At 54.5% G+C, this 23,524-nt stretch overlaps 8 protein-coding genes and 1 non-coding gene across 9 annotated transcripts; 4 read left to right on the top strand and 5 right to left on the bottom strand.

The window, feature by feature from the left end:
• Positions 1 to 109: 109 nt before the first annotated feature.
• BDZ83DRAFT_618268 (vacuolar protein sorting-associated protein 26) lies at positions 110 to 1,770 on the bottom strand. Its single transcript, XM_060508068.1, has 4 exons — positions 1,309 to 1,770; positions 757 to 1,229; positions 539 to 680; positions 110 to 458 (listed from the first exon to the last, which is right to left on the bottom strand). Exons 1-4 carry the CDS (start codon positions 1,523 to 1,525, stop codon positions 325 to 327), a joined length of 966 nt encoding a protein of 321 aa, XP_060365808.1. The 5' UTR covers positions 1,526 to 1,770; the 3' UTR covers positions 110 to 324.
• A 616-nt stretch (positions 1,771 to 2,386) lies between these two features.
• On the top strand, positions 2,387 to 3,858 carry BDZ83DRAFT_281456 (ribosomal protein L6). The gene is made up of 4 exons (XM_060502135.1): positions 2,387 to 2,685; positions 2,836 to 3,091; positions 3,153 to 3,403; positions 3,465 to 3,858. Exons 1-3 carry the CDS (start codon positions 2,613 to 2,615, stop codon positions 3,382 to 3,384), a joined length of 561 nt encoding a protein of 186 aa, XP_060365807.1. The 5' UTR covers positions 2,387 to 2,612; the 3' UTR covers positions 3,385 to 3,403; positions 3,465 to 3,858.
• A 277-nt stretch (positions 3,859 to 4,135) lies between these two features.
• Positions 4,136 to 4,254, bottom strand: BDZ83DRAFT_t129. The gene has a single exon. It is a non-coding gene; the product is annotated as a tRNA-Arg (tRNA).
• Positions 4,255 to 5,139: 885 nt separating this feature from the next.
• Positions 5,140 to 6,333, bottom strand: BDZ83DRAFT_751397 (uncharacterized protein; the record flags this gene model as incomplete). Its single annotated transcript, XM_060514045.1, has 2 exons — positions 5,140 to 5,219; positions 5,271 to 6,333. 2 exons carry the CDS (start codon positions 6,331 to 6,333, stop codon positions 5,140 to 5,142), a joined length of 1,143 nt encoding a protein of 380 aa, XP_060365806.1.
• Positions 6,334 to 8,633: 2,300 nt separating this feature from the next.
• On the top strand, positions 8,634 to 10,269 carry BDZ83DRAFT_575702 (V-ATPase subunit H; the record flags this gene model as incomplete). The annotated part of the gene is made up of 3 exons (XM_060504841.1): positions 8,634 to 8,931; positions 9,081 to 9,609; positions 9,657 to 10,269. 3 exons carry the CDS (start codon positions 8,634 to 8,636, stop codon positions 10,267 to 10,269), a joined length of 1,440 nt encoding a protein of 479 aa, XP_060365805.1.
• A 974-nt stretch (positions 10,270 to 11,243) lies between these two features.
• Positions 11,244 to 12,353, top strand: BDZ83DRAFT_575846 (ribulose-phosphate 3-epimerase; the record flags this gene model as incomplete). The annotated part of the gene is made up of 4 exons (XM_060504860.1): positions 11,244 to 11,359; positions 11,495 to 11,621; positions 11,731 to 11,976; positions 12,087 to 12,353. 4 exons carry the CDS (start codon positions 11,244 to 11,246, stop codon positions 12,351 to 12,353), a joined length of 756 nt encoding a protein of 251 aa, XP_060365804.1.
• Positions 12,354 to 12,579: 226 nt separating this feature from the next.
• Positions 12,580 to 14,285, bottom strand: BDZ83DRAFT_730085 (aminotransferase class-V; the record flags this gene model as incomplete). The annotated part of the gene is made up of 4 exons (XM_060512835.1): positions 13,863 to 14,285; positions 13,671 to 13,804; positions 12,698 to 13,612; positions 12,580 to 12,650 (listed from the first exon to the last, which is right to left on the bottom strand). Exons 1-4 carry the CDS (start codon positions 13,976 to 13,978, stop codon positions 12,580 to 12,582), a joined length of 1,236 nt encoding a protein of 411 aa, XP_060365803.1. The 5' UTR covers positions 13,979 to 14,285.
• A 905-nt stretch (positions 14,286 to 15,190) lies between these two features.
• BDZ83DRAFT_751393 (Oxoglutarate and iron-dependent oxygenase degradation C-term-domain-containing protein) lies at positions 15,191 to 17,252 on the top strand (the record flags this gene model as incomplete). The annotated part of the gene is made up of 2 exons (XM_060514044.1): positions 15,191 to 15,254; positions 15,340 to 17,252. The coding sequence occupies 2 exons, from the start codon at positions 15,191 to 15,193 to the stop codon at positions 17,250 to 17,252; spliced, it is 1,977 nt and encodes a 658-aa protein (XP_060365802.1).
• A 145-nt stretch (positions 17,253 to 17,397) lies between these two features.
• Positions 17,398 to 20,275, bottom strand: BDZ83DRAFT_281146 (Metallo-dependent phosphatase-like protein). The gene is made up of 2 exons (XM_060502134.1): positions 19,908 to 20,275; positions 17,398 to 19,742 (listed from the first exon to the last, which is right to left on the bottom strand). The coding sequence occupies exons 1-2, from the start codon at positions 20,101 to 20,103 to the stop codon at positions 17,776 to 17,778; spliced, it is 2,163 nt and encodes a 720-aa protein (XP_060365801.1). The 5' UTR covers positions 20,104 to 20,275; the 3' UTR covers positions 17,398 to 17,775.
• Between the last annotated feature and the right edge of the window lie 3,249 nt (positions 20,276 to 23,524).

The following is a 23,524-nucleotide window of genomic DNA, read 5'->3' as shown; positions in this document are numbered from 1 at the left end:
TCCTGGACCACACAAGAATGATCCGGGACAACCAGATACCTCACGAATTGCAAGCATTGGGTTTTTGTTTTTCGGTAATCGGTCAAGGTAGATGAAGAAGAAGAATTTCATTGTTTGTTGTATCAGTGCAGCAGACCCCAGCTTTGTTTACCCCAAACGCCGTGACCTATGCTTAAAACTACGTGGGACGGACGGTTCTTGACGAGGACTTTATCCTCTCATTGGCGGCAGCAGCCACATCATACATAATAACCTCCCTGCCTCCCCCTTATTTCATCAAACAACTCATTACTTGTAAACCATGGCGTCATTTTTCAGATACTTCTATGCCTGAACAGACTGGCCCATCAACTTTGGGTTCTCGGGAGCGGCGGCCATGATCATGTTAGGACCGGCGGCGGCGTCCGGGGCTTGGCGGTAGAGGATGATTTCCGACTGCTTGAAATACCGCCGTGCATCTAGTGGTTTATTGTTAGCTTGTTTTGGTTCGACCAAAGAAAATGACCAGGGACTGAAGGAGAGGGGAGCTGTGACTTGCCTTCGTCGATGAGCACGAGACTGAGGTAGTACCGGGTTGAGAACTTCTTGTTCACGTCCCGGAACGTGGGTGTCAAGTCGAAGCCGCCGAGGAAGAGGCGGATGGGGATCGTCTCTCCTCTCGAAGGCGAGCCATCCATAATCTTTGTTCCGAGAAAGTCAGTATGCAGAAAACATTGGGGACATGGAGCAGAAGCATTATCGGAGCCGCAATCTCACCTCGAACCGCACCAGGGTCTCGCTCTCATTATACTGATTCGGCGCGGCGCCCGTTGTCTCCCTCCGGATGATGGACAACTCCATGTGTTTTATCTTGAGGCGGACGAGCAAAAAGTATATGCGCCCGACGATGACGTCCTTTAGGTGGTATTTGGATTTGGAGTACTCAAACTCGATGTGGAGGCAGTCCTCGATGCCGACGTCCATCTTGATGGACGAGTTCATCTCGGGGGGTATGCGGTACGAGTAGACCCAAATGTCTTTTTCGCGGATGACATCGGCCATGCGGCGGGAGACGGTAACGCGGACAAAGTAGCGCAGCTTGACGTTGATGCCGTTGTACGACTCGTACTGCTTCTCGACGTTTTTGAAGTTGAAGTCGAACGTCTGCGGGTGCTGCAGCTCGCCGGGGGCCGCGAGCTCCTGGACGAGGGAGAGGAATTCGTAATGGTTTCCACGGTCAAAGAACATTTCTGCGCAGAGAAAAGATGAGAGTGTTAGTATTCGGCGAAAGCGGAAGAGGTTATTAGGGGTCGCTCAGAAAAGACTCACCTATCGTGCCGATGAATTGGACCTTGATGCCGGTGTGTTCTAGCCGCTTGCCGTCCTTGGGTCTGATAGTGACGGCGCCCTTGACGGACTCGCCGTCCATGTACAGCGGCGCCTTCTCGCGCCGATTCTTGTCGAGCTTGACATCGACCATGGACCGCTCGTCGGCGTCCTCTAGCACAATGTCGATGTCGACGGGGGTTGAGAAGAAGTACGACATTTTGGCTTCTGCGGGGGAATGCCCGGATCTCGCGCGACTGTGTCGTTTCGATGCTCGGATATAAAGGGGGCGACGGATTCAAGGTCCCAATGGCTAGTTATCGGTCGGCCCGTCGACGTGAGAGGTTAACAATTAAAAGTGAATTGATATCGGGACGTCGGAGAAGGGGGGTGTCGCGGAGCTTCAAGGCTGACGTATCTGTATCTGTACGTGCACTCACTCGGCTTGCGCTGCTCCAGTTGCGCCAGCCCGGGCAGCTATCGAGAGTGGGCAGCAACTGGAGCTGTCGGAAGTGCATCCTTCCATTGGCTGGGACTGACACGTGACTGTGCCAGGCAGTCATCTTCAGTAATTGCGGCTGGTGACTCCGGAGCTGTGGCTGAAGCTCACCGGCCATGTCCCGGACGGTTTAGGTCCGCCCTGGTCCACAGGCCCCGGGCAGCCGGCCTGTCGGCCAGAAAACCAATTACGCACAGACCATAGTTTTGCCCTCACGTGCACTCAAGCCCTCGCTAGAACTTTTGCACCCCACACCCGAAAATTGAATCGCGACTGCCAGACTCCCCGACTTGGAACTTTTTTGAAAGTGAAGAATTGTCCCTCATCGCCCAACGAACGACCAGTCGCCCAGTAGATCGCCCAGCCGACAGCCCTCCTCCCCCCGACGTCAAGATGAGATACATCCACTCCCAAGAGAGCCTGACGGTTCCCGAGAATGGTATGTGAAGCAATGCCGTCGTCGTCGTCTCCTTGACGATCGATTGAGCACACAAAAACAACGAAAAACTTCCTCCCCCACGATGCGGCCCCCTGCGAGCTCCGCCGGGTTTTGAACTTCACGATACTACATCACCTATCTGTCGCCATTCGCATTTCGAGTCTCTCGCCTTCCTCTGTCATGGTCGCAACCTCGATGCCTATGGCAACATGGTCGCTGGCGCAAAAAAATGGAAAACCACAACCACAACACAATGGCAGAGCGATTGGGGAGGCTTGAGGCGGACAAAGCAACATTTGGGTTTTTGGGTTGAAGAGTTTAGACTGTGGATGAGCTCGAAAGGAGCAGTAGTGGCAGGCAATCGAATGCATGCTGACTTGGATTCTCCAAACAGTCAAGGTTCACATCAAGTCCCGCATCGTCACCGTTGAGGGCCCCCGTGGTAAGTAAAGCACTCTCCTCCGAACGCGATATGTCTCGAGACATTGCGAACGGCCTGCTCCAGCTATCTGTACTCTGCGCAAGCAGAGCGCAGCGGCTTCAGTGCGGCAGCACCCGTCACCAGGCCAATATGGCTAACACCCGTCACCAGGCAAGCTCGTGAAGGACCTGTCCCACTTGGCTGTCAACTTCTCCCAGCCGGTCAAGGGCACCATCAACATTGAGATCCACCACGGCTCAAGAAAGAACGTTGCCACCCTCCGCACCGTCCGCACCCTCATCAACAACCTGATCGTCGGTGTCACCAAGGGCTTCAAGTACAAGATGCGCTACGTCTACGCCCATTTCCCCATCAACGTCAACCTGGAGAAGGACTCCGAGACTGGTCTGTGGGAGGTCGAGATCCGGTATGTCGCAACATCTTATTTTTCCCCCACGTAAACATCAAGGCTAACATGTTCACCTCAGCAACTTCATTGGCGAGAAGCTCGTCCGCAAGGTCATCATGCGCGAGGGCGTCGACGTCGAGGTCTCCAAGGCCCAGAAGGACGAGCTCGTCCTCTTCGGCAACTCCCTCGAGGCTGTCTCCCAGTCCGCTGCCGATATCCAGCAGATCTGCAAGGTCCGCAACAAGGATATCCGTAAGTTCTTGGACGGCATGTACGTCTCCGAGAAGGGCAACATTGAGGAGGAGGCTTAAATGCACATCCACCATCAACGTATGAATCTCTCTCGATGAATCAATAAAAACGAAGGTATTGATTGATGTATGAGCCGGAGGAGGGGAGCAAAACCAAAACAAAAAGGGTCAAAACAGGTCATGTTTTTCGAGGCAAATGCAAAAATCAAACTGGGGTATCTGGGTCTTACACACAAGGCGTGGCCGGGGTTCCATTTTTCACTTTGCATCGTGTAGCGCAGGGCTACCATGAATCACATCAAAAGTCAAGAAGACGTTGCCTGCTCCCCTCTTTGAGCAGTACATCCCACAACACTTCATCATATACCCTACTCGCATGAGACATTCTTCATGGTGAAATGATACCCATTCAAACTTAAACAAACGAACCCTTCCCCAATGGCTGTCATGTGAACCAACGTAGTATATGATACAAAAGTCTTGATAATTATCTGGTGTGACTGAATGACATTATCGACTATGTTGACAGCAGAGTGAGATTTTGTGACGGTGTGGTTCTTAACTCATCTCGTCATCTTGATGAACTTAGAATTCGGCCAAACTTGATCAGAGTATTGCTTCACGAGAGACGTCATCCTCCCGCCGACTATTGACAAACACATACAACAAGCACACAAGCACACAATATCACTTTTTCTCTTCAGATACACGCCACTCACCTTTAGTCCTACACATCAAAACAACAGTCCCAAAGTTCACGACACCAAAAGAGAAGGGAAAAAAAACCTAAACACTCAAAATCAAAAGAATTTGACCAGCCTGGGGGTCGAACCCAGAATCTCCTGATACTTTGTCAACGTTTTCCTCGCCCTAGGCGAACGAGGGTAAACGCAATCGTAGTCAGACGCCTTGCCATTGGGCCAACCGGCCACTAACGAATAGTGGGATGAAGAACAATAGAGCGGAATTCGCTATGTGTTGGCAAATGCTCCACGAGGAGAAAAAAAAATCTCTTTCCCATAGGTGGAGATCTCGCAACGCAGACTTCGACCTAGACCTCGTAGACCCGACACACACGCACATGCAGAGACGTACGCATCAGACGGCCCAAACGCGGAAACACAGACCGCACACGGAAACCTCGTTTTGTTCCATGCATGGTCAAACGCTCTCGCTGTGCGCAAGCGCCGCATGTTCATCTCAACTTTATTGTCTCTTACATGGCTTCCCCGAGAACGCTACAGCATCGCGGCTGCATACGCAATTGAGCTTGAACCAACAACATCAACAGCGCATCAGCAAATAAGTGTGAAGTACTCCGTAAGCCCAATCGAAAATTTAGTTTCCATTCCATGCATTAAGGGCGTCGAAGAATTTCGTCTATGCCATCAAATCGTTCTAAACATCGTACATGCTATGCGGGTTTTGGGGGATGGGTAGACAAAGTGAGCCACACCAAGGAAAATGAAGTAGGAAACGCTCAAGTCCAAAGAGATGATCCTCCTCACATCCCAAACTTCGTGGTCGTTTCCAAACCCCTTCGTCACTCTCCACCCAGTTTTCATATCTCTCGTCGATCTTTCATTCCCCTCTTCGTCGCCGAATGTCTCGTCTCTCGTGCCTTGCAACTTCCATCACCGTGCTATCGGAAGCCCGGCGGGATTATGATGTCCCCCTTAACGCCAAATAGAAAAATAGAAAGCAATAATACCAATTTATGTACGTTCAAAGCATGTTCGGTGCTTCCACCGCCTTGTGAAAAAGGCAGCCGACAGCATATGCAATTCGACCAAGGTCGTGAAAGAACTTGGGGTGCTACCTCCGTGAGTGGCGCGTCGTATGTGTGCCGCGTGTGTGGCCGGTGCGGTGAGTTCTTCCACCCGAGCTAGAGCTGCCTAGGTAGGACGTCAGATCCGATCGATCCCGAGAATCCCATGAAGACTCACTGGGACTTGTCCCCGTGTACGAGTAGTACGAGTCGGTGTAGCTTGACCGAGGCTTGGCCTTTGGCTTGTCCTTCTTAAGATTCAAGAGCGCCAACATGGTCGCTGCGGCGGCTCCCAGGCCCAACCACTTGGCGCCTTCCTTCTTCTCTTCCTTGCGACGAGCAGCCGGGGCTGGACGGCCGCCACCTGCGAACCAGCCGCCGTGCGAGGGGCGACCAGAGTGGGCAGAGGGCATACGGCTGCCGTGACGCGAGTATCTCTCCTCAACCACCTCGACTCGTTCGCGGCTGTGGCTGTGCTCCTTCTTCTTCTTGCCAAAGAGGAGACCCCATAGGCCGCGGGCGATGCAGCAGAAGCAGAGAAGCATGAGAAGACCGAGACCTGCAAGCGTGCCGATGACGATACCAGCAATGGCGCCGCCGCTCAATCCTCCGCCAGTGCCCTCGTCGGTGATGGGTACGACTGTGCCGGTGCTAGTTGCTGAGGCGGCGGTGCCGGTGGCCCCGGTGCTTGTGATGCGGTAAGGAGCAGAGTACTGGGTAGTAATGGTATGGCCTCCCGATGTAATTGTGGTGACACCTCCGCCCCAGCCATCGCGCTGAGCGCATTGCCCTGAGTAGGCACAGTACTGGTAGGCGGCGCAGCAAATGCTGCCACAGGCCGTCTCTCCATCACTCTGAGGGACACAGGTGGCCCCGGTGCCTCCCCCAGCTGCCCCTGTTGTCACTGCAGGCCAGTTTGTGGATATTGTGCTGGTAAAGGTGTTCGTCTCAGTCCATGTCGTGGTGTAAATGCCATAGCCTCCACCTCCGCTCACGGTACTGCAGCCAGCGATGTTGTTAACGGTGTAACACTGCTCTCCAGATCCACAGCAGTACTGGGAGTCGGCTCCGCAACGTTGGACGCAATCGCGCTTCATAAACTGGTCGCCCAGGTGGTAAAAGAGGTTGTTTGCGACATTTTGGAGAGGATAAGGGTGGGCGAACACCGGAGTGGGGGCGGACACCAAGAGAAGAAGGCCGGCGACCAGAGGGGCCGCTGCCGACTGCTTGCGCCGTGCCATTTTTTTCTGGCGGAAACCGCTGCTCGGCGTCGTCAATTGCCAGGAATGCGCGAGGCCGGGAAGACGGCGAAGTAAGAATGTAAGTCGGCTCTCCCCACGATTGCCAATCTTGTCAAGTCAACGGGGATGTCGAGAGGTCCTGTTTTGTTTCGTAGCCTCGTGGGCGCCCCAAAGATTGCGAGAGTGTGGAATGTTGTAGCGGCAGGATGAGGTATTAATGGTTGGCGGGGATTGAAAAGAAGAGGGAGGGTAAGCTGATAGAATGGTCGAGGTGTGATTGAGTGGTCGCGGTGTGAGCTGGCCAACCTTAGCCTGTTAGTATGCAGAGGTATCGGCAGGGACTGAGAGCTTGGAATGTGGTGATTCTTGGATTAGATGGGAAGAAGGAACCAAGAAGTCGGAAAGAATGAAACCTGCAGGTAAGTTTGATTTAAGAGAGACGGAGAGATTGAGAAGGCGCTGACCGACGGGAGTGTCGTATTACTTGGTTCGGGCAGTGGGATTGTCTTTTTTTTTCTTGGCCGTCGCGCGGGTCGATTCCCAACCTCCTTGAAGTCCAACCTCTTGATTTTGCTGCCGCTGTCACCAGGCGCACCCACACTTCTGACACCCACAATACTACCCTCAAATAATGCAAAGTTCCGCAGGGATCTAGCTTCACCGATTAGTTTCTGGCCAATCTCTGATGAGGGTGATTCTGAAGATTCCTCTTGAGTGCGTGATTCCGTCACACTTGCTGCTTCTTTTTCTGTTCTTGTTCCTGAAGATCGGGCGCCGAGATGTGGTTCCCCCTTCACTTAGACCAAGACACCCGGGACAGACGAGGGTTATAAGTGGCCTAGTGCGGGGAGATGCCTGTATGAGTTGGCAGAAACGGGTCGCTACTCGCTGATAGTACGTTCGTGACTGGCCCGGCCCAGAGAGCCTTGGTTCCCACTTGTTTACCTGCAGGGGTCCGTCCGTCCACTGGACGACAATCGATAGGCAGAGAAAGCCTATTCCAACCCGACCCAACTGCACGAATACTCGTGGCCGTAACAATGGAGGTGCGATTGTTTGCCCTGCCGTTTGTCTCTCCCGCCGGGCAGGCCCCGTCAGGTACCGTTTCGCAAGCTTGTCACTCGCAACCGAGTAACGCAGCTAGCGAGCTCCTTCCTTCCTTCCTTCCTTGGCTGGTTTGCCAGAAGCAGGCGATCCGGGCTTACTCTTTGCCATCTGGTGTCTTGCAACCATTGGCAGGGACGCTCGTTAGCCCATCGTGAGCTGCTTCAATGAGATCATGCTCATTTCCGCGCTGTCACGTTAGTCTCCATGTACCTCGGGTCTAGTGAAGTGGTCATGACCTCTCGTGACAGAGGTTTTAGGGCGGAACAAACGGTCTTTGACTCGTATAGGGCAAATTGGCAGCGCCATGACAGCTCTTGCGATGGCTTCTGGCACCACGACGAGATCTCGGCAGGTGTCAGTCCGTGGGTTCCGCAACTTTGACGGCATCAAGTGCAAGTGAGCCCGACCGGCGGGATGGGACTCCGCGGCACCCAGGAGGGGTCATCACCAAGTAGGCCGTCAAGTCCTGGCTAGTGACGCCTTTTTAAGATTCAAGGGACTTCTTTTCCGTATGTGCCTTGCATATTGGCGTGGGCCAGTCTTTGGTACAAGGGTCATTCGTGCAGAGGGAACAAGGAAAGGTGAGCAGTGTTCAGCTTCATCTGGCGAGCCGAGACTCAACGATAGCTGTACTTGGGGAAATCGGGTGGTTGGGAACCGGGGCAACTGGGTCGCAGTGCTAATTGAAGCAACAAAGTGTGTAAGCGGCTAGGAGACTCAGAGACTGTGAGCCAGAGACTGTGAGCCAGAGACTGTGAGCCAGAGACTGTGAGCCAAGCTTTACAATGGATTCAGGTGGAGGGAATTGACGAAATCGCACCGCCACAACGCTCGATCGAGTGGGTCAGCTTCATTGGCCGGGCAGAGCTTTGGTGGGTCAGTGGTAGCTGCCACTTGTGGCTGGTGTAGAAATGGACCTCAAGCCAATCAGATGCCTTCAGCCTGACGCTGTGACTTGAGCAAGGAAGTGACCAAAAACTGGGCGGGCGCGGCTGCGGGCCTGCGGCTGCGGGCCTGCGGCTGCGCCTTGAGAGCATTACGTTCGTCAGACAGCTTCCCGCCGCAACGACCTGCGACCCTCAGCACCGCCGAATCCATCCACGCCGTCCATCCCCAAACCCCTCCTCGGCGACACAGGTGCATCTCCAATCCAAAAAAGCCGCCCGGGTCGCTACTTCCCTCGACTCGCCGCCATGTCTCTCGAACCTCCCACCTACCTGGCCTCGCTGCAGAACAACATTCGCCAGCGGCCAATCCCCTGGGATGGCGCTGTTAGAGCAGGCACCATCACAGAGGACCACCTGGCCCGCATCCGCGCTGTTGATAAGGCGAAGAAGCCCGAAGCTCGGAAGGAGATTGTAGAAGGAGATCTCGATGGCTACCGCTCCCTCTTTGTTGGCGAATCTGGAAAGCCCTCGGTGCTCGAGTCCGCAGGCAAGCAGGCCAATGTCGTCCAGTATATCCTCGTCCTCTTGGCGGACCTCTTGCCCAGTATGTTCTTTGCCATTTTCCATTGATTCGCCAATCCATTACTTTGGCCAGAATCTACCTATCCTGCCCTAGTTTTCCTAGAGATTGATGGTTCTCGACGATCCCTTCATATGCCTCAACCCCGCTAATGCTGTCGTATCTGCAAATAGGTGTACCGTCACTCTCGAAGGCTATTTTCAAAAACACCGACCCCTACAAGCACTTCCTACCTTTGCTCGCCCACTCGAACAATACCGAGGACCCTATCCCCTTGCTCACATCGACGGCTCTGACCAAGCTCATGTCGCTCTCATTGAACGAATCGCAGGCGACCCGAAATGCCATCCCCGTGCTCCTCTCCTATCTATCTGGCCTCGCGAAGAGCTCTGATGCAGGCCTTCAAGATATCGCGGTCCAGGAATACTCCTCCATTCTCTACGGACACGCCGCGAGACAACAATTCTGGAACCAAAGGAGCGAGACGATTGCGCCTCTGATTGATATCCTCAGAACAGCAGCTGGCATTGGCAGCAACGGCAGCTCCTCAGCAAGCATATGGAGTGGAACCGCGCCCACAAGAAACGCCGGATTTGAGGGTTCACTCGGCGGCGGTGTTGGCTTACAGTTGCTCTACCACGTGCTACTGGTTATTTGGCAAATGAGTTTCGAAGCCGAAGATATTGGTGACGAACTTAATGAGTAAGTACACTCTAGTCGTATGGCGTCCACAAACTGATCATCTTTAGCGAGTACGATATTGTCTTGCTGTATACCCAGCTTCTGCGCCTCTCTCCGAAGGAGAAGACAACCAGATTGGTCGTTTCTACCCTTTACAACTTGCTCAACAAGAACCAGAAATCACTCCTCCCTACTGCGGTCCTTGCGCGACTACCTGCGCTGCTTGACAACCTGAGCGGTCGCCACCTGACAGACCCTGACCTACTCGAAGACGCACAAAGTCTCAAGGAACTTCTCGAGGAGTACACCAAGACAAAGACGACCTTTGACGAATACGTTGCTGAGGTCGAGTCTGGCCACCTCCGATGGTCACCGCCTCACAGAAGCCAGGTCTTCTGGGCTGAGAATGCGCGCAAGATTTTGGAGCACGAGAACGGGGCTATTGCGCGCCAGCTTGCCGAGATTATGAAGAAGCCGTGGGAGAATGACAAGGCAGTCCTGGCTATTGCATGCAACGATGTTGGGGCCTTGGTCAAGGAGGTGCCTGAGATGAGATATAAGCTGGAGAAGCTTGGTCTCAAGACCAGAGTTATGGAGCTAATGGGAGAGTCGGACGAGAATGTTCGCTGGGAGAGTCTGAAGGCATTGGGTGGCTGGCTGAAGTACAGCTTTGACAACTAAATTTGTTTCCGGAGCAAGAACAAACAGTAGGGCTATTGGCCCAGGCTCTATGTATGTATAAACGGGGGATAGCATTACCCAGGCAGTTTAGAGTGGACCAGGAGTAGGTCGTTCCCGCATATTCCATTGTTTTTCTCGTTGGTCAACGCTCTCGGCCGAAATCGCGATGTGTACCCGTGGATATCTCGAGTCTGTGGATAGAACACGCCATTCGGGGATGATCAGTCAAGCAGGATACTGGTATTATGACGCGGAGCCAAGGGACAACACCATTGATGAGCATCGTGGGATGCTTCTTTTGGTCCCGGGAAGGGCGATGGAGGCGTACGATGTGCGGATACAGGTGACCGCAAATCCGCGGCGGCGGATAATCACCCGAGGCGGCGAGGCCCGCCGGCCATCTTGACATAGGTACGCAGTTAGGTACTTACCTTAGTACTGGCAATGTCAGGGGTCAATTCGGCCCCCCGTCTCTTGAATTTTCCAGCTAGCCAGCCCAATGGGAAGGGTGGAGCTATGCTTAGGTAGGGAGGTACCTAAAATAAGGGGTGCGTTATGTACTCCGGAGCTTATCATACGGGCGGTACGTGCCCGGCGGGGTTGACGTTTGGCGTGGGGTGGCGCGACTGCGACCCCTCAGTTATTAGTGATTCTAGATCCCAGAATATCCCAGAATGTGGGAAGATCCCAACAGAAACTCCACCCGAAAGAGCTCTCGTGGTTCAGGGTCCATAGCTTACCACAGCTTCCGGTCGCATGTCCGATCGTGTACCCTCCAACCCTTTTCCAAACGCCGAAGAGCCGTTCAGTGCCCACGAACAAAACCAGACACACCCGCTCTCGCATCCGCCGCCCACGCACACCTCTCTCTTTTTTTCCCTTCTCAAACCACCACAAAGGAGACACACACAAACACAAACGAAACTCAACTTTCCCTTTCCTCTTTCTCTCTGTACTCGTTGCCTACTTGCAAAATGGCACCCAAGGCAATCATAGCTCCGTCGATTCTCGCGGCCGACTTTGGCCACTTTGGCCATGCGTGCTCCAAGACCATAGAGCAAGGCGCTGACTGGCTTCACGTCGATATTATGTACGGAGACCATACCCCGCCAGAAAAAAAAATCAGCACACAAGCATCTTGCGACCGCTTTTTTGGAAAGCCGGTCGCAAAAGAATTCTTCCCAGATCCGAGCCGAGCCGTGGCTAACTTACATGATTTTCTTAGGGACGGCCACTTTGTGCCCAACATTTCATGGGGACCCGGTGTTGTCGCCAAGATCAGAGGCCATGTTGAGAAGCCCATCGAGACATGGGGAAAGGGTACATTTGACTGTCATATGATGGTTTCCGAGGTATTTGCTTTCCCGTCATGGTGTGCTTATGCTTTGGGGGATCGCCAAAGGTCCATTTGCGGTAACACGGCATATTACAACACGCCTACTAACGCATCCGTCGATTTAGCCCAAGAAATGGGTCAAGGGCATGAAGGAGGCCGGCGCAGACCTGTACTGCTTCCACTACGAAGCCGCATTTTCTTCCGACTCCGACAATCCAGAGGTCCAGTCCGACGAGAAGACCAACCCCCGCGCCCTGATCCGCTACATTCACGAGCAGGGCATATTAGCCGGCGTGGCTCTGAAGCCCGCAACCTCGGTCGACGTTGTGTGGGAGCTCCTCGAGAGTGAAGACCCACTCGAGAGACCAGACGTGAGTTTTTGCCCTTTTTCTTCTTCTTACGAGCAGCTGTTACACACACCACAAGATGGGGTCTCCGCGAAGGCGCATTAGGCTGACAGGGGTTCTCTCCACAACCACAGATGGTCCTGATCATGACAGTCGAGCCCGGTTTCGGCGGACAGAAATTCATGGCCTCTGAGCTGCCCAAGGTCCAGGCCCTCCGCGAGCGGTACCCGGAGCTCAACATTGAGGTCGACGGCGGCCTGACCGGCTCCACCGTCGGCCAGGCTGCCGACGCGGGCGCCAATGTCATCGTTGCTGGCAGCGCTGTCTTTGGTGCCCAGGACCCCGCAGAGGTCATTAAGGTCCTCAGACAAGCCGTCGAGAAGAAGACCGGCAAGCTCTGAGCTGAGATCGGGATTCGAGTCTCCACTACACCAAAACTCCGACTTTTTCTCTCACGGCCACGTTTTCACGACTTTTTCCTTTTTTTGTTGGTTTTTGTGTCCTCTATGAAAAGCTATGGGAGCCATGATTTATGTTCAGCGTATATAGATATCAGACGGACAGCAACTTTTCGGTGGTATACCGGAGTTACAGGTCTCTCTAATCCTAATTCTACCACATTATACACTACTGATTGGTCTTGTGTTGCAGTGCCTTATCCAAGGCCGCAATAAACCCCTTGATTTCATCAACTACGGCTAATTAGCATAACTCACAGATTGGATAAGGTGCACACTTGACTTACGGCTGTTGTAATGCACCATGCTAACCCGAATAATGCCGTCGGCAGGGTCGAGTTGCAGAATCTCTTTGATCAGCCGGTACGAGTAGAAGTGGCCCCATCGAAAGGCAAACTCGGACTCGTTCTCTACGGCATTGACGAGCTCCTTGGTGCCCCACCCCTGCACTCGGAAGCTGATTGTCGGAACACGGCGGTCGGTACCGGCATCGGTCTCGCCGTAAATCTTCACGTCGCCCCGGCCGTTGAGATACTCGAGCAGAGTAGCCTGGAGCTGCCCCTCTTGCTCAACTTTCCCCTTCCAGCCTTGGGCGTCGGGCGTGCCCAGGTATTCCAGCACCCGCGGGACGGCCGACACCAGCTCGTAGCTACCGCCCGCGAGCCCGAGCTTGCCCTCGAGGGACTCGCTCGGGTTGAAGAAGTGGCCGAGGGAGCGCATGTGCGCGTCCTGCGCGGCGCGACTGGCGTATAGCATGGCCGTGTGCGGGCCGTAGACCTTGTACCACGAAAAGGCGTAAAAGTCGACGCCGAGGGCCTTGACGTCGATGGGCCGGTGCGGAGCGTAGGCCACGCCGTCGACGCAGACGAGACCCCTTGGTGTGGACTCGTGGACGAGGGAGGCTACGGAGGCGACGTCGTGGATCGTGCCTAGGATGTTGCTCGCGTGCGTGAGGGTTACCAGGCGGGTCTTGTCCGAGAGCAAGGGCTTCAGGTTTTCTGTTGTTAGCTTTGGGTTTGTGGTGGATGCTGCGTCCGTGGGCTTCCACCACTTTAGCTCGAGTCCTTGGCGGGCGGCGAGATCGACCCAGGAGGCGATGTTGGCTTCGTGGTCGACTGCTGATACGACGATTTCGTCGCCCTTGTCAAAGGTGAAGGTGTGGGATAGGTTGCGGAAGAGCTGGGTTGTCGAGGCGCCGAAGACTGTGGCCCTGTTTGTTAGAGTTTCCGCCAAGAGTGGCATATAGGCATTCTCATTCACCTATCTCGTCGGAAGATGCGTTGATGTACTTTGCGCCGGCTTGGTAGCCTTCGCCGTAGGAGGCCGTCGCCTTCTGGCCGACTTTGTAAGACGCGCCTAGCTGGACGTTGCTTTGTGTGAGATAGTCCCGGATGCTGAAGCGTCATGTGAGCGAGATTTGAGATGTGAGTTTGAGGAGTACAGGCGACATACGACTCAATGACTGTTCCCAGCGTCTGACTTCCACCTGCATTATCGAAGAAGACCTGGTCTTGGCCCAGAGCAGGGAACTTGCTTCTCACGGCAGAGATGTCTATTTGAGACGCCATATTGAATGTGTTTCTGGCTAGAGATGTACAAGATAAATGAAATTTATGTAAGAGAAGTATCACAGGACAACTGAAGAAAACGAGAAAGAACTGAAGCTATCGTGATTGGGAACGAGGTCCGAGTGTTAAAGATGTGAGATTACGATAGCAGCTGCGGGGCAGGGCGTAATGGACGTAAAAGGACTGGGTTCAGATGATTAGGGAACTGCCCAATTGAGAAGTGAAGCGGCCTTGGGAAGCCCGCAATTTGCAGAAAGCCAATTGATCTAGTGTTTCTATGGATGCATGACGTTTTGCTGTGCGGGCGAAGGAACAACCTCAGTGCGGTGCTTGCTGGTGGGCGGGGGGAGGAGAGGAGGATAGAGGGGCAGTGCGAGAATGGGAAGTGTGGGGCGCGGGGTTTCGGCGGTTGGGCCCGGCTCGCCCGAAGCTTGCCCGCCTGCGGTGCCATCATCCCGTCCGGCTTTTGGGTGAGAGAGCCTCCGATGCCAAGCGCCGTTGCACACTTCCATCGCCAATCCTTGGGTGTGGTTTCCTTTGACAAGAGGAATGGTAGCTAGTCTGCCAATAGATTGAGAGGGAATCGGGAAAAGTAGAGTTAAGGTATCTGCCGCTTATTCGACTCCCACCCTCCCTCTTATGCATTGCCTCTGACACAAGACGCATCTCATGCAAATTTCAAGCGCCAGGAGCGAATCGTGCATGTCTTGTGTATCTAGACACCGGCATTGGCTATCTCCTCACCAGCCTGACGGTACTAAGTGGCTGCGCAGGAGAGAGAAGCAACCGGCGCTTGCACCGTCATGCGGACGAGTTTTTGGACAATCCAATGTCTAGACAGAGAGCCAACTCTTTTGCCAGCTCTGATCATTGGCCATGCCGGCACTGGACGGCGGTGTACCCAGGAGCTCCCCCGACCGTTAAAGTGCCCCCGCCATCTGCTGAGCGAATGCTCGTGGAGAGGCGCTTTTGCAAGCTTTGCAGGGGCCAACGGTGGGACGGTGCTAAGCCCATGGGACGATTTGGCGCGAAAACAGCTGCTGGGAGAAAAACTTTATGTGGGGCCTCAGCCCACGTTCGGTTCCGATCAGCGACAGACAGCCCAGCGCTGGGGTCGTCACAAAATATTGAAATTCTGGGAGGCTGCCAACAACTTTTCCCCTTCTCTTAATTGTCCCCAAGAGGTTGTCTCTACTCACTCAATCACCCAAGATGAAGCGCAAGGCCAGTTCACGGATTGACGACAAGAGAGCGTCCAAGAAGAAGACCAAGACGAGTTAGCCATCCCTACAACAAGTTCAACTTTTTCTATTGCCCCGATGTCGTCACTAACACCGAACTTTCTTTCGCTCCACGCACAGCTCTCTCGGCCGACGTCGCAAAGTTGAGATTCCGCAAGGGTCTCTTTGACAAGAAGGTCCACGACGCCTACACGAAGCAGTACGCCGAATCGAGCCCCTACAAGCACTCCGTCATTGACGGCCTCGTCGACGACGCCCTCCTGCGCTCCGTCCGCGACGAGATTCGCGAAAACGTCTCCTTCACCCCCAAGGAGACCGATATTTACAAGATCCACCAGTCGGGCGACCTCGCCAACCTCGACGGCCTCGACGATGACGCCCTCGCCAAGCTCCCGAGCCTGCTGTCGCTCCGCGACGCAATCTACTCCGAGACTTTCCGCGACTACGTCTCCCACATCACCGGCTGCGGACCCTTGAGCGGTCGCAAGACCGATATGGCCATCAACGTCTACACCCCCGGCTGCTACCTCCTCTGCCACGACGACGTCATTGGCAGCCGCAAGGTCAGCTACATCCTCTACCTCACCGACCCGGACACACCCTGGAAGCCCGAGTGGGGCGGCGCCCTGCGCCTGTTCCCCGTGCTCGAGCAGGAGGGTAAAGACGGCGAGATCGCAAAGACGCCGGCGCCGGACCACTCCAAGGTCATCCCGCCCGCGTGGAACCAGCTCTCCTTCTTCGCCGTGCAGCCCGGCGAGTCCTTCCACGACGTCGAGGAGGTCTACCACGCCGACACGAAAGCCCAGCTCGAGGCCGAGGGCGGCCGCGTCCGCATGGCCATCTCGGGCTGGTTCCACATCCCCCAGATCGGCGAGGACGGCTACGTCGAGGGCGCCGAGGAGAAGCAGGTCAAGAACTCGGGGCTCATGCAGCTCCAGGGCAACCCGGACCAGCACGACACCCCGCAGGCGCGGCCCGTCAAAGTGGACAAGCCCAAGGCCAGCCTCGAAGGCTTCGACGAGGCCGGGCTCGAGTTTTTGCTTAAATACATTGCGCCGACGTACCTCACCCCGGACACCCTGGAGCAGATCTCGGAGCACTTTGAGGAGAACTCGAGCATCACGCTCCCCAACATCCTCTCGAAAAAGTTCTCCGCCAGGCTCAAGGAGTACATTGAATCCCAAGAGTCCTCCGAGAACACCCTCCCAGACAACGACAGCGACGCCATCGAAAAGAACTCGGCATGGCGCGTCGCCCGTCCCCCGCACAAGCACCGCTTCCTCTACCAGCAGCCCGCGGGCGCCGACGAGCTGCGCAGCGCGCACGAGGAGAACCCGCTCACGGAGCTGCTCGACCACCTGCTCCCCTCGCGGCAATTCCGCGAGTGGCTGCAGGTCGCCACCGGCACCGTCGTCGAGAGCCACGAGTTCCTCGCGCGCCGGTTCCGTCGCGGGCAGGATTATACGTTGGCCACGGGCCACGACGGGAAGCCCCGTCTCGAGTTCAATCTCGGTATCACCCCGTCCAAGGGCTGGGGTGACGAGGAGGAAGAGGAGGAGAAGCCTGAAGAAGAGCAAGAAGAAGCAAAGCCTAACGGCAAATCAAAGAAGCGCAACAAGGGTAAAGGCAAAGCCAAAGCCGAGTCCGAACCCGCACCAGAAGAGAAGGAAGAAGAGACAGAGGTCGGCGGGCACGAGGTCTACATGGCGGGCGACGACGGCGAAGAGGACGAGGACGCGGCGATTTACAAGTCGTCGGGCGACGACGACAACATCCTCTTCTTCCAGGCCGCCGCGTGGAACAAGCTCACGCTCGTGCTCCGCGACAGCGGCACGCTGCGATTTGTGAAATATATCGGGCGCGCTGCCAAGGGGGATCGGTGGGACGTCTCGGGCGCGCTTGATATCGAAGACGAGGACGAGGAGGGCGGGGGTGCAAAGATTGGTGGTGGTGGGGAGGACGAGGACGCGTCTGAGGAGGAGTGGAATGGGTTTTCTGATTCACCTGCCGCGCAGACGAGCGATAGCGACTGAAAAACTTCAAGTCTTGAACGACGCGTGTGTATACGTAATGTACATCTCGCCTGCTGCTTTCGATGTTTGGGGATTTGCACGGCTAGACATAAAAAGTTATGAGTTACAATACATGGTTGTCCCATTTTCAAACCTCGTTCTTTATGTTGACTTGATGATATCAACTGAAGAGTAATCGTAAATCGGGATGTTGGATATGAGAGACGTTTAGAACCCCCCTGACCGGAGGAAATTGGTATGATACGATTTCCAAGACTAATAAGAGAAACATGAGAAACCGAATCTACTAGCAACTCGAATTTCCTACAGCTGAAAGTAAAATATAATCCATAAAAAAATCGCTACCCTTTGCCCATGCGCCTCCCATAAAACGCCTTTGTTTCTTTCAAATACAAAGTGCTAGCTCATATGACGAGTTCCAAAAAGTCTAGCAAATGCTTATAATGCGAGCTTGCGACGACCATAAAAAGGACCAGTACATCTCGCACGCTCTCTAGCTCTCATGCCCTCTCTCGATCGACCTCTAAAACTTCTTCAACTTCTTCTGGGGCACCGTCTTGATGAACGCATGCTTCAAGAAATGCAACCACACCTTGTTGTGCTTCTTCTTCTTCTTTCCACCCTTACCCTTCTTACCCTTCTTGCCTTTCTTTCCCTTCTTCTCCTCTGCTTCTACATCTTCATCTTTGTCATCATCTTCATCGTCGTCATCTACGTCGTCATCATCGTGTTCTCCATCTTCAACCAGCTCCTTCTTCTCATCTAATGACTCTTCCTCTTCTACGTCTTCGTCATCATCTTCAAAGTCCTCAGCAAGGGCCTTTCCTTTGCCCTTTTTAGCATTCTCCTTAGCAATGCGACTCGCCAGCTTGACGTAGCTGCGAACGGTCAAGTCCGATAGCTTGTAGATCTTGTCGGTAAAGGTGCTGTATTCAACCTCGAACGCAAAGGGGCGCGGCTTGGGCTTCTTGGACTTGGGATCCTTGTCCTTGTGGATGCCGTCACGCCACTTGTTCCCAGATGCGTCCTTGCTCTCGTGCGTCATGTCGTTGTTGAGGTAGGTCAGGTTCGCAAAATACTGGGTGTATCCAAGGAAGGTCAGGGGCTGAGGTGCGTATGCCGGGCCAGGGCCGGTGCCTGCAGGCGGCGGCTGAGGGATGACCAAGTTAGGGTCCTTAGGTTTTGTCGGCTTCTTTCCCTTTTTGCCCTTGTTGCCCTTCTTCTTCTTCTTGGCGGCGTCGATTTCGCGCTTCAATTCTTCGTGAACGGGGTCGTCGTCTGATGGGAGTGCTAGAGCGGGCACAGAGTTGGTGAACGAGTCGGTCCAAACCGCGGCATCCTCGAGCCCGGAAATGTTGTACTCCACGACACGGAGTGTGGGGAAGTAGTTGGGGACGATACTGGGACCGACGAGGGAGAGGTGGTAACGCTCTGCGTACTTGCCGCCCAAGTCCTTTCCTGGCTTCTTCTTTTTCTTCTTCTTGTCCTTTGCATCCGACTCCACAGTGTCTTCCTCCTCGAGAGCCTTCACATTGACGGCTGGCAACTTGGCCCAGCCTTCTCGCAATTCTGTGAGGTAGTCCTGTGCCGACTGAATTTCGAGTTCATCCTCAAAAGCTTCGCGGCCGACGTCATCGTCTACCGCGAAACCCCCCAAGATGTTGATGTCGATTTCCTTGGTGTCGTGTACAATGAAATGATCAATGTTCATGTGTCCATAAAGCGAACCAACAACAACATCCCGATACTGCTGCATCCAAAGGTTGTACTTTTGCCAGCAGGTTTCATCCCAATTCTTCTTGCTGTCGGTCCGGGCCGGGGGCACGTGGCCCATGAGGATGGCCTTCATGCCGCGTTCGCGGAGGAACTCCAGCTGCACGCGAAGCCACTCCATTTGCTTAAAACCTGGCTCGGACGGCTGCTGGCAATCATCGACACCGGCGTTTCGGTCGAAAAAGTACAATGTGTTGAGACTGAATACGGCGAGCTTCTTGGGAATGACCTCGGTGTAGAACCAACCGCCAAACTCGAAAGAGTGGCGTTGCTCCTCGGGGATAAAGCGCTTCCAGATCTCGGCATAGTACCCTAACCACTTATTGGGCCCTGGCAGGAGGATATTATGCGGTAGAATGTCGTTGTTTCCAAACGTCGGAATCACAGGTACGGCCATTTTCGAGGAGTCTTTCGGGTCGCCAAACGTTTCCGCAAACTTGTCGGCGATCCATCGATTTGTGCCGAGCACCTGGCCCGGGCTACGAGGAATGCTCTCATCGCTGTCGTGGCGCGCAGAGTCGCCAGTCCAAATGACGAAATCGATGTCGTCTGCAATATTCGCGGCGATCCAGTCAAAGGTCGCGTTTACGAGGGAAGATGGCGTATCGCAGTCGGACGTTTCTGCGCCATAGTAGCCGGCGGGTCCATCGCCTGAATGGCATGCAACGCCTTCTTCGGTGGAGGAGTGGGTTTTGTAGAATTGATCGGGGTGAAAGTCTACGAGGGCACAATAGTCATTAGCTTTTGGTGTCGTCCCACGTCAAGCAACAAGCAGACAGCGCTTCGCCTCATGTGCCTCGCCTGAGCGTCGCAACTGCACTCATGTCATGCCATGCTGATCGCGACGCCCGTGGCTGTCGTTGGGTAGCATTCAAAACCTACCAGTAATGTGCAGAAACTTTCCACTTAGACGTCGAGATCCTTCCTGTGCGACTGTTCCTGCGACCTCTGAACCAATGACGATTTGTTGCTGCCCGCTGGCGACAGGTGTTGCAATGACGCCATGCAGGCACAACTGCTGGAGCAGGGCGAGCTGCAGAGGCAGGGCGGCGCCCACTATTGCGGGTAAAGACCGCATTGCTGGGGAGGAGCTGAAGAGGCGCGCGGTACCTGGTTCGATGCTTCTATGGTTCTGACGCACGCAGGCACGGCCGCCGGTTGAAAGGGGCGATGATGTTGTTTTGAAAAAGAGAAGAGACCGTCGCAACGGGGGGGGATTCAGAGAGACAAGTAAGAGTGGGAGTGAAAATAGAAGACGGGGGCCAATTCAAGGTTATTAAGTCATGATTTTCCCTTGGCCGAGCTTTGGCTGTCCCCGTCGAAAAATAAATGGAAGCGCGAGCGACGTCTGTCTGGATCAATGGACAGGGTCTGTCTGACTTGGTTTGCTTGGCTTGGCCGTGGCCGTGACCTGGACTTTTTTCAGGGCTCCAGGGCTGGGGCGAGGCGGTAAGCAGGGGAGCGGGCAGCTGGAATATTGCTGGAACACCACCTTGGGGAATGCTGCCAGACGTGAGCGGTAAGGTCCAAATATGTGTGTGAGCGTGAAAGTCAGAGCATTCGTACCCAAGGTATAATACACAATGACACCTTTGGAGACTGAGAGAAGAGATGGAGGGCGCAAGGGTCCACGTCACAGTAACCGCTCTTGGGAACAACCCAGCTGGTCAACCTTGCTTCGTAGGCACGTAGGCACCCGACTGGACGTAGGGAATCGCGGCTGGTAGGTGACCCTAAATAATCAACACCGGTTGAACTTGAGGGGTGATCCTCCCGCACGCCAACTGCCTGGCTTGCCGTGCTTGCGTTAGAGTTGATGGCCGATGTTTTGCAAGTGGGAAAGTGATGATGTCCGGTGGCGTCCAATGGTTGCATGTCCCTGCTGACTGACGGCTGGGCAGGGGAAAAGGAAAGGTCAGTGATGGTGGCACTGGTGAGAAGGAGGTAGCATCAACCATCAACAGGTGCTCCTTTCTTTCTGGAACCTGGGAGGAGCATGACTTTTAATGTACTTGTCCGCTCCTTCCGACGACCACAACGTGCCCTGGTGTTGGCATCTCATGCCTTCACTGCCACGAATGCCTCACACGACAATGCAGCAAGGAACATGATTCCCCGCCTTGCCTTTCGTGTGCGTTACAACTTACATGCACGCAAGTCGCTGGAAACACCGCAAACAAGACCATCAAGGTCCATGGCCGACCAGAGATGAAACTCTCACTGGATGATTATCATCCGGAGTCCACCCCCATCTCCATTTTCCATCCAGATCTCCAGCACTAATCCACGGAGCACGATGGCCAGTCCACAAGGCTGAAAGCTTCAACCTTCAATTCGCAGCCAATCGAGCTGCGGCACTCCGACACGTGTGGTCGTTCCACGACACCCACTGCCCATCGAAACATCCATGGGCTGAGACAACCACCCCATCCCGCGATATTCCATCACTGCATCAGCGAGGTTGCCGCCTGGTAGCGCCGCACACGAGCCAGTGCCGAGTGCTGAGGCGTCCTAGGGCCTCTGACCGTCCCCCGTGAACCACCTGCTACCTATTCCATCCTCGGATCCTCCCCTTTGGAGCGTGGGAGAGGTCGTCAGACTGAAAGTGTGACCGTCGATATGCACAAAAGTCCACAATACCTCATTCTGGGGTGGGCTGGTCGGCGCGAGTCAATCCGGCACTTTCTCCAACCCGTCGCTTGATCTGCCCGCTCCCCATCGTGGGGCCGCGTGATACCCCGATATACCACATATCCATGATTTCTCAAAGTGTTCTACATCCCGTCCGCCTAGAAGTGCCAAGGCAGTCCTTCATGCCGCATCTCCAGGCAGGTCGTTGCGACCTTCATTCAGATGTTATTGCAGACTCGGGCCGTGTCTGGTCCCCTGCTGACACTTTTGCGCTGACGTCATATCTAAAAGAGCCGTCAAACTCTCGCTCTCATGTTTGCTGGTTGATCCCTTGCGCTCGGTTTAACATAGAGAGATGCTGACGGCACAGAATGTTTGAAATGCAAATGAAGGCTCACCGCATCTCACCACATGCACTCGTGTTGTAGGGAGTTGCATGGTCACTCTCATGCGGTGTGTTCCCCTCAGATGGTCAGTTGACTGATTGTCAAATTCGATCCTTTTTAGGGGTCCTGTCAACCTAGCGGCCAGACGAATCCTAGGTCGGGCGTGACTGGATTGGGTTCCTGTGGACAATTTCTATGAATACGTACTGTCATGCCTAGATCACGTGACGTTGATAGATCTCTTCAGCTGACGCCGCCTGGCTGTGGGATAGTCGGAAATACCCAGATAACGTGACCAGAAGCCCTGCGTAAACAGTGAAAGAAGCAGTGCGCAAGGCTGATGCACGGTGTTTCTAGGCTTGCAGATGCCAGACGTAGGTAGTCATCAGAATAGACATGGCGATCGCGAGCCTCGATAAAGCGCCGCAGACCGAGAAATCTGATAGAGCGCTTGCTCGGTGAGAAAAGTCGTAAATATGTTCGGACGGGTCAGTCTCCTGTCGTTAGTGATTGTCGCTGTGGCAAGAAATGCCACAATAGCATCATCCTGCAATATCCTCCTGGCCAACCACAAATTGTGTAATAACGGCTGATTACACAGGATGGCCGAGGCAAAGCCGTAAAGGGTAGCAAAGCGCCGCTGCGCCGGTCCTTGCGGAAGATGGCCGTAGCCTCTCTGGGAATCTCAGGAAGCCGCGATCGATGGAAAGGGCGGGGGGCCGCTTTTTGTAGTATCGCAGAGCAATCAGCATCGTGAGGATGTTAAGCGACAAGCTCGGGCGTGTACTCGGGTCTTGGGGGGTATCGCCTATCATATCTCCTGCGACGACCGAGGGCGAATCCGGAACTGCGAGCTGGTCAGCTTGCGACCGAAGGCTTTCCGAGGCAGTTTGAGCTCCACTACGGCGGACGGAAGCACCAGAATGAACAGGGGGCTTGAATCCGTATATCCACAGAGGGGGAAAGCAATGGAGGCTCGTCCCACGGTCCCAGCCTCCAAGATTCTCCACCAGGAGAAGAGCCCCCCACCAAAGGAGGAGACACCCCCGGCCGCCGGCCCCCGGTTTTGCAGGCTTGAGTGAAATAAAAATTGCGCCAAAACAATGTCTCCAGACCAGAAAATTTTGGTAATATTGTAATTGCCCCTGATGATTGGATGCCGCAATCAGCGCAGACCCCAAAACACCCGAGGTACCACTCGTTAGTGCAAGAGATACAGGTACATGATAATGGCGACATAAGGACACCTGAACAGGAGTTGCCGCATGCCATAGGCTACAGCTGGCCCATGGAGTCTGGAGTCTGGACTCGTGATGCCCGGATTGGAATCGCAATGAACCGTTTTCCTCTCCCGTGCGGGACTTTTCTTCTCCCATGCCGGTAGCATAATTCTTTTCCATCGAACTCGTGTCGCGGGGCCGATGAAACAGTCTCGAAGATGCGAGGCTAAACCTGATGTTGTCGTCTTTAACTTGATAGCCA

Source organism: Colletotrichum acutatum, assembly GCF_030867785.1.
Source record: "Colletotrichum acutatum strain CBS 112980 chromosome Unknown BDZ83scaffold_38, whole genome shotgun sequence".
In the NCBI taxonomy this organism is placed as follows: domain Eukaryota; kingdom Fungi; phylum Ascomycota; class Sordariomycetes; order Glomerellales; family Glomerellaceae; genus Colletotrichum; species Colletotrichum acutatum.
This window is presented reverse-complemented; position numbering and strand designations above follow the sequence as displayed.

Bases quoted from the DNA above. Each gene is read 5' to 3' on its own strand.
- BDZ83DRAFT_281146 (XM_060502134.1), bottom strand. From the start codon at position 20,103: ATGCGGTCTTTACCCGCAATAGTGGGCGCCGCCCTGCCTCTGCAGCTC. The intron at 19,743-19,907 runs GTAGGTTTTGAA...GTGCCCTCGTAG, and splicing joins AAAGTTTCTGCACATTACTG to ACTTTCACCCCGATCAATTC.
- BDZ83DRAFT_281456 (XM_060502135.1), top strand. From the start codon at position 2,613: ATGCTGACTTGGATTCTCCAAACAGTCAAGGTTCACATCAAGTCCCGC. The intron at 2,686-2,835 runs GTAAGTAAAGCA...ACCCGTCACCAG, and splicing joins CACCGTTGAGGGCCCCCGTG to GCAAGCTCGTGAAGGACCTG. The intron at 3,092-3,152 runs GTATGTCGCAAC...TGTTCACCTCAG, and splicing joins CTGTGGGAGGTCGAGATCCG to CAACTTCATTGGCGAGAAGC.
- BDZ83DRAFT_618268 (XM_060508068.1), bottom strand. From the start codon at position 1,525: ATGTCGTACTTCTTCTCAACCCCCGTCGACATCGACATTGTGCTAGAG. The intron at 1,230-1,308 runs GTGAGTCTTTTC...TTCTCTGCGCAG, and splicing joins CCAATTCATCGGCACGATAG to AAATGTTCTTTGACCGTGGA. The intron at 681-756 runs GTGAGATTGCGG...CTCGGAACAAAG, and splicing joins AGACCCTGGTGCGGTTCGAG to ATTATGGATGGCTCGCCTTC.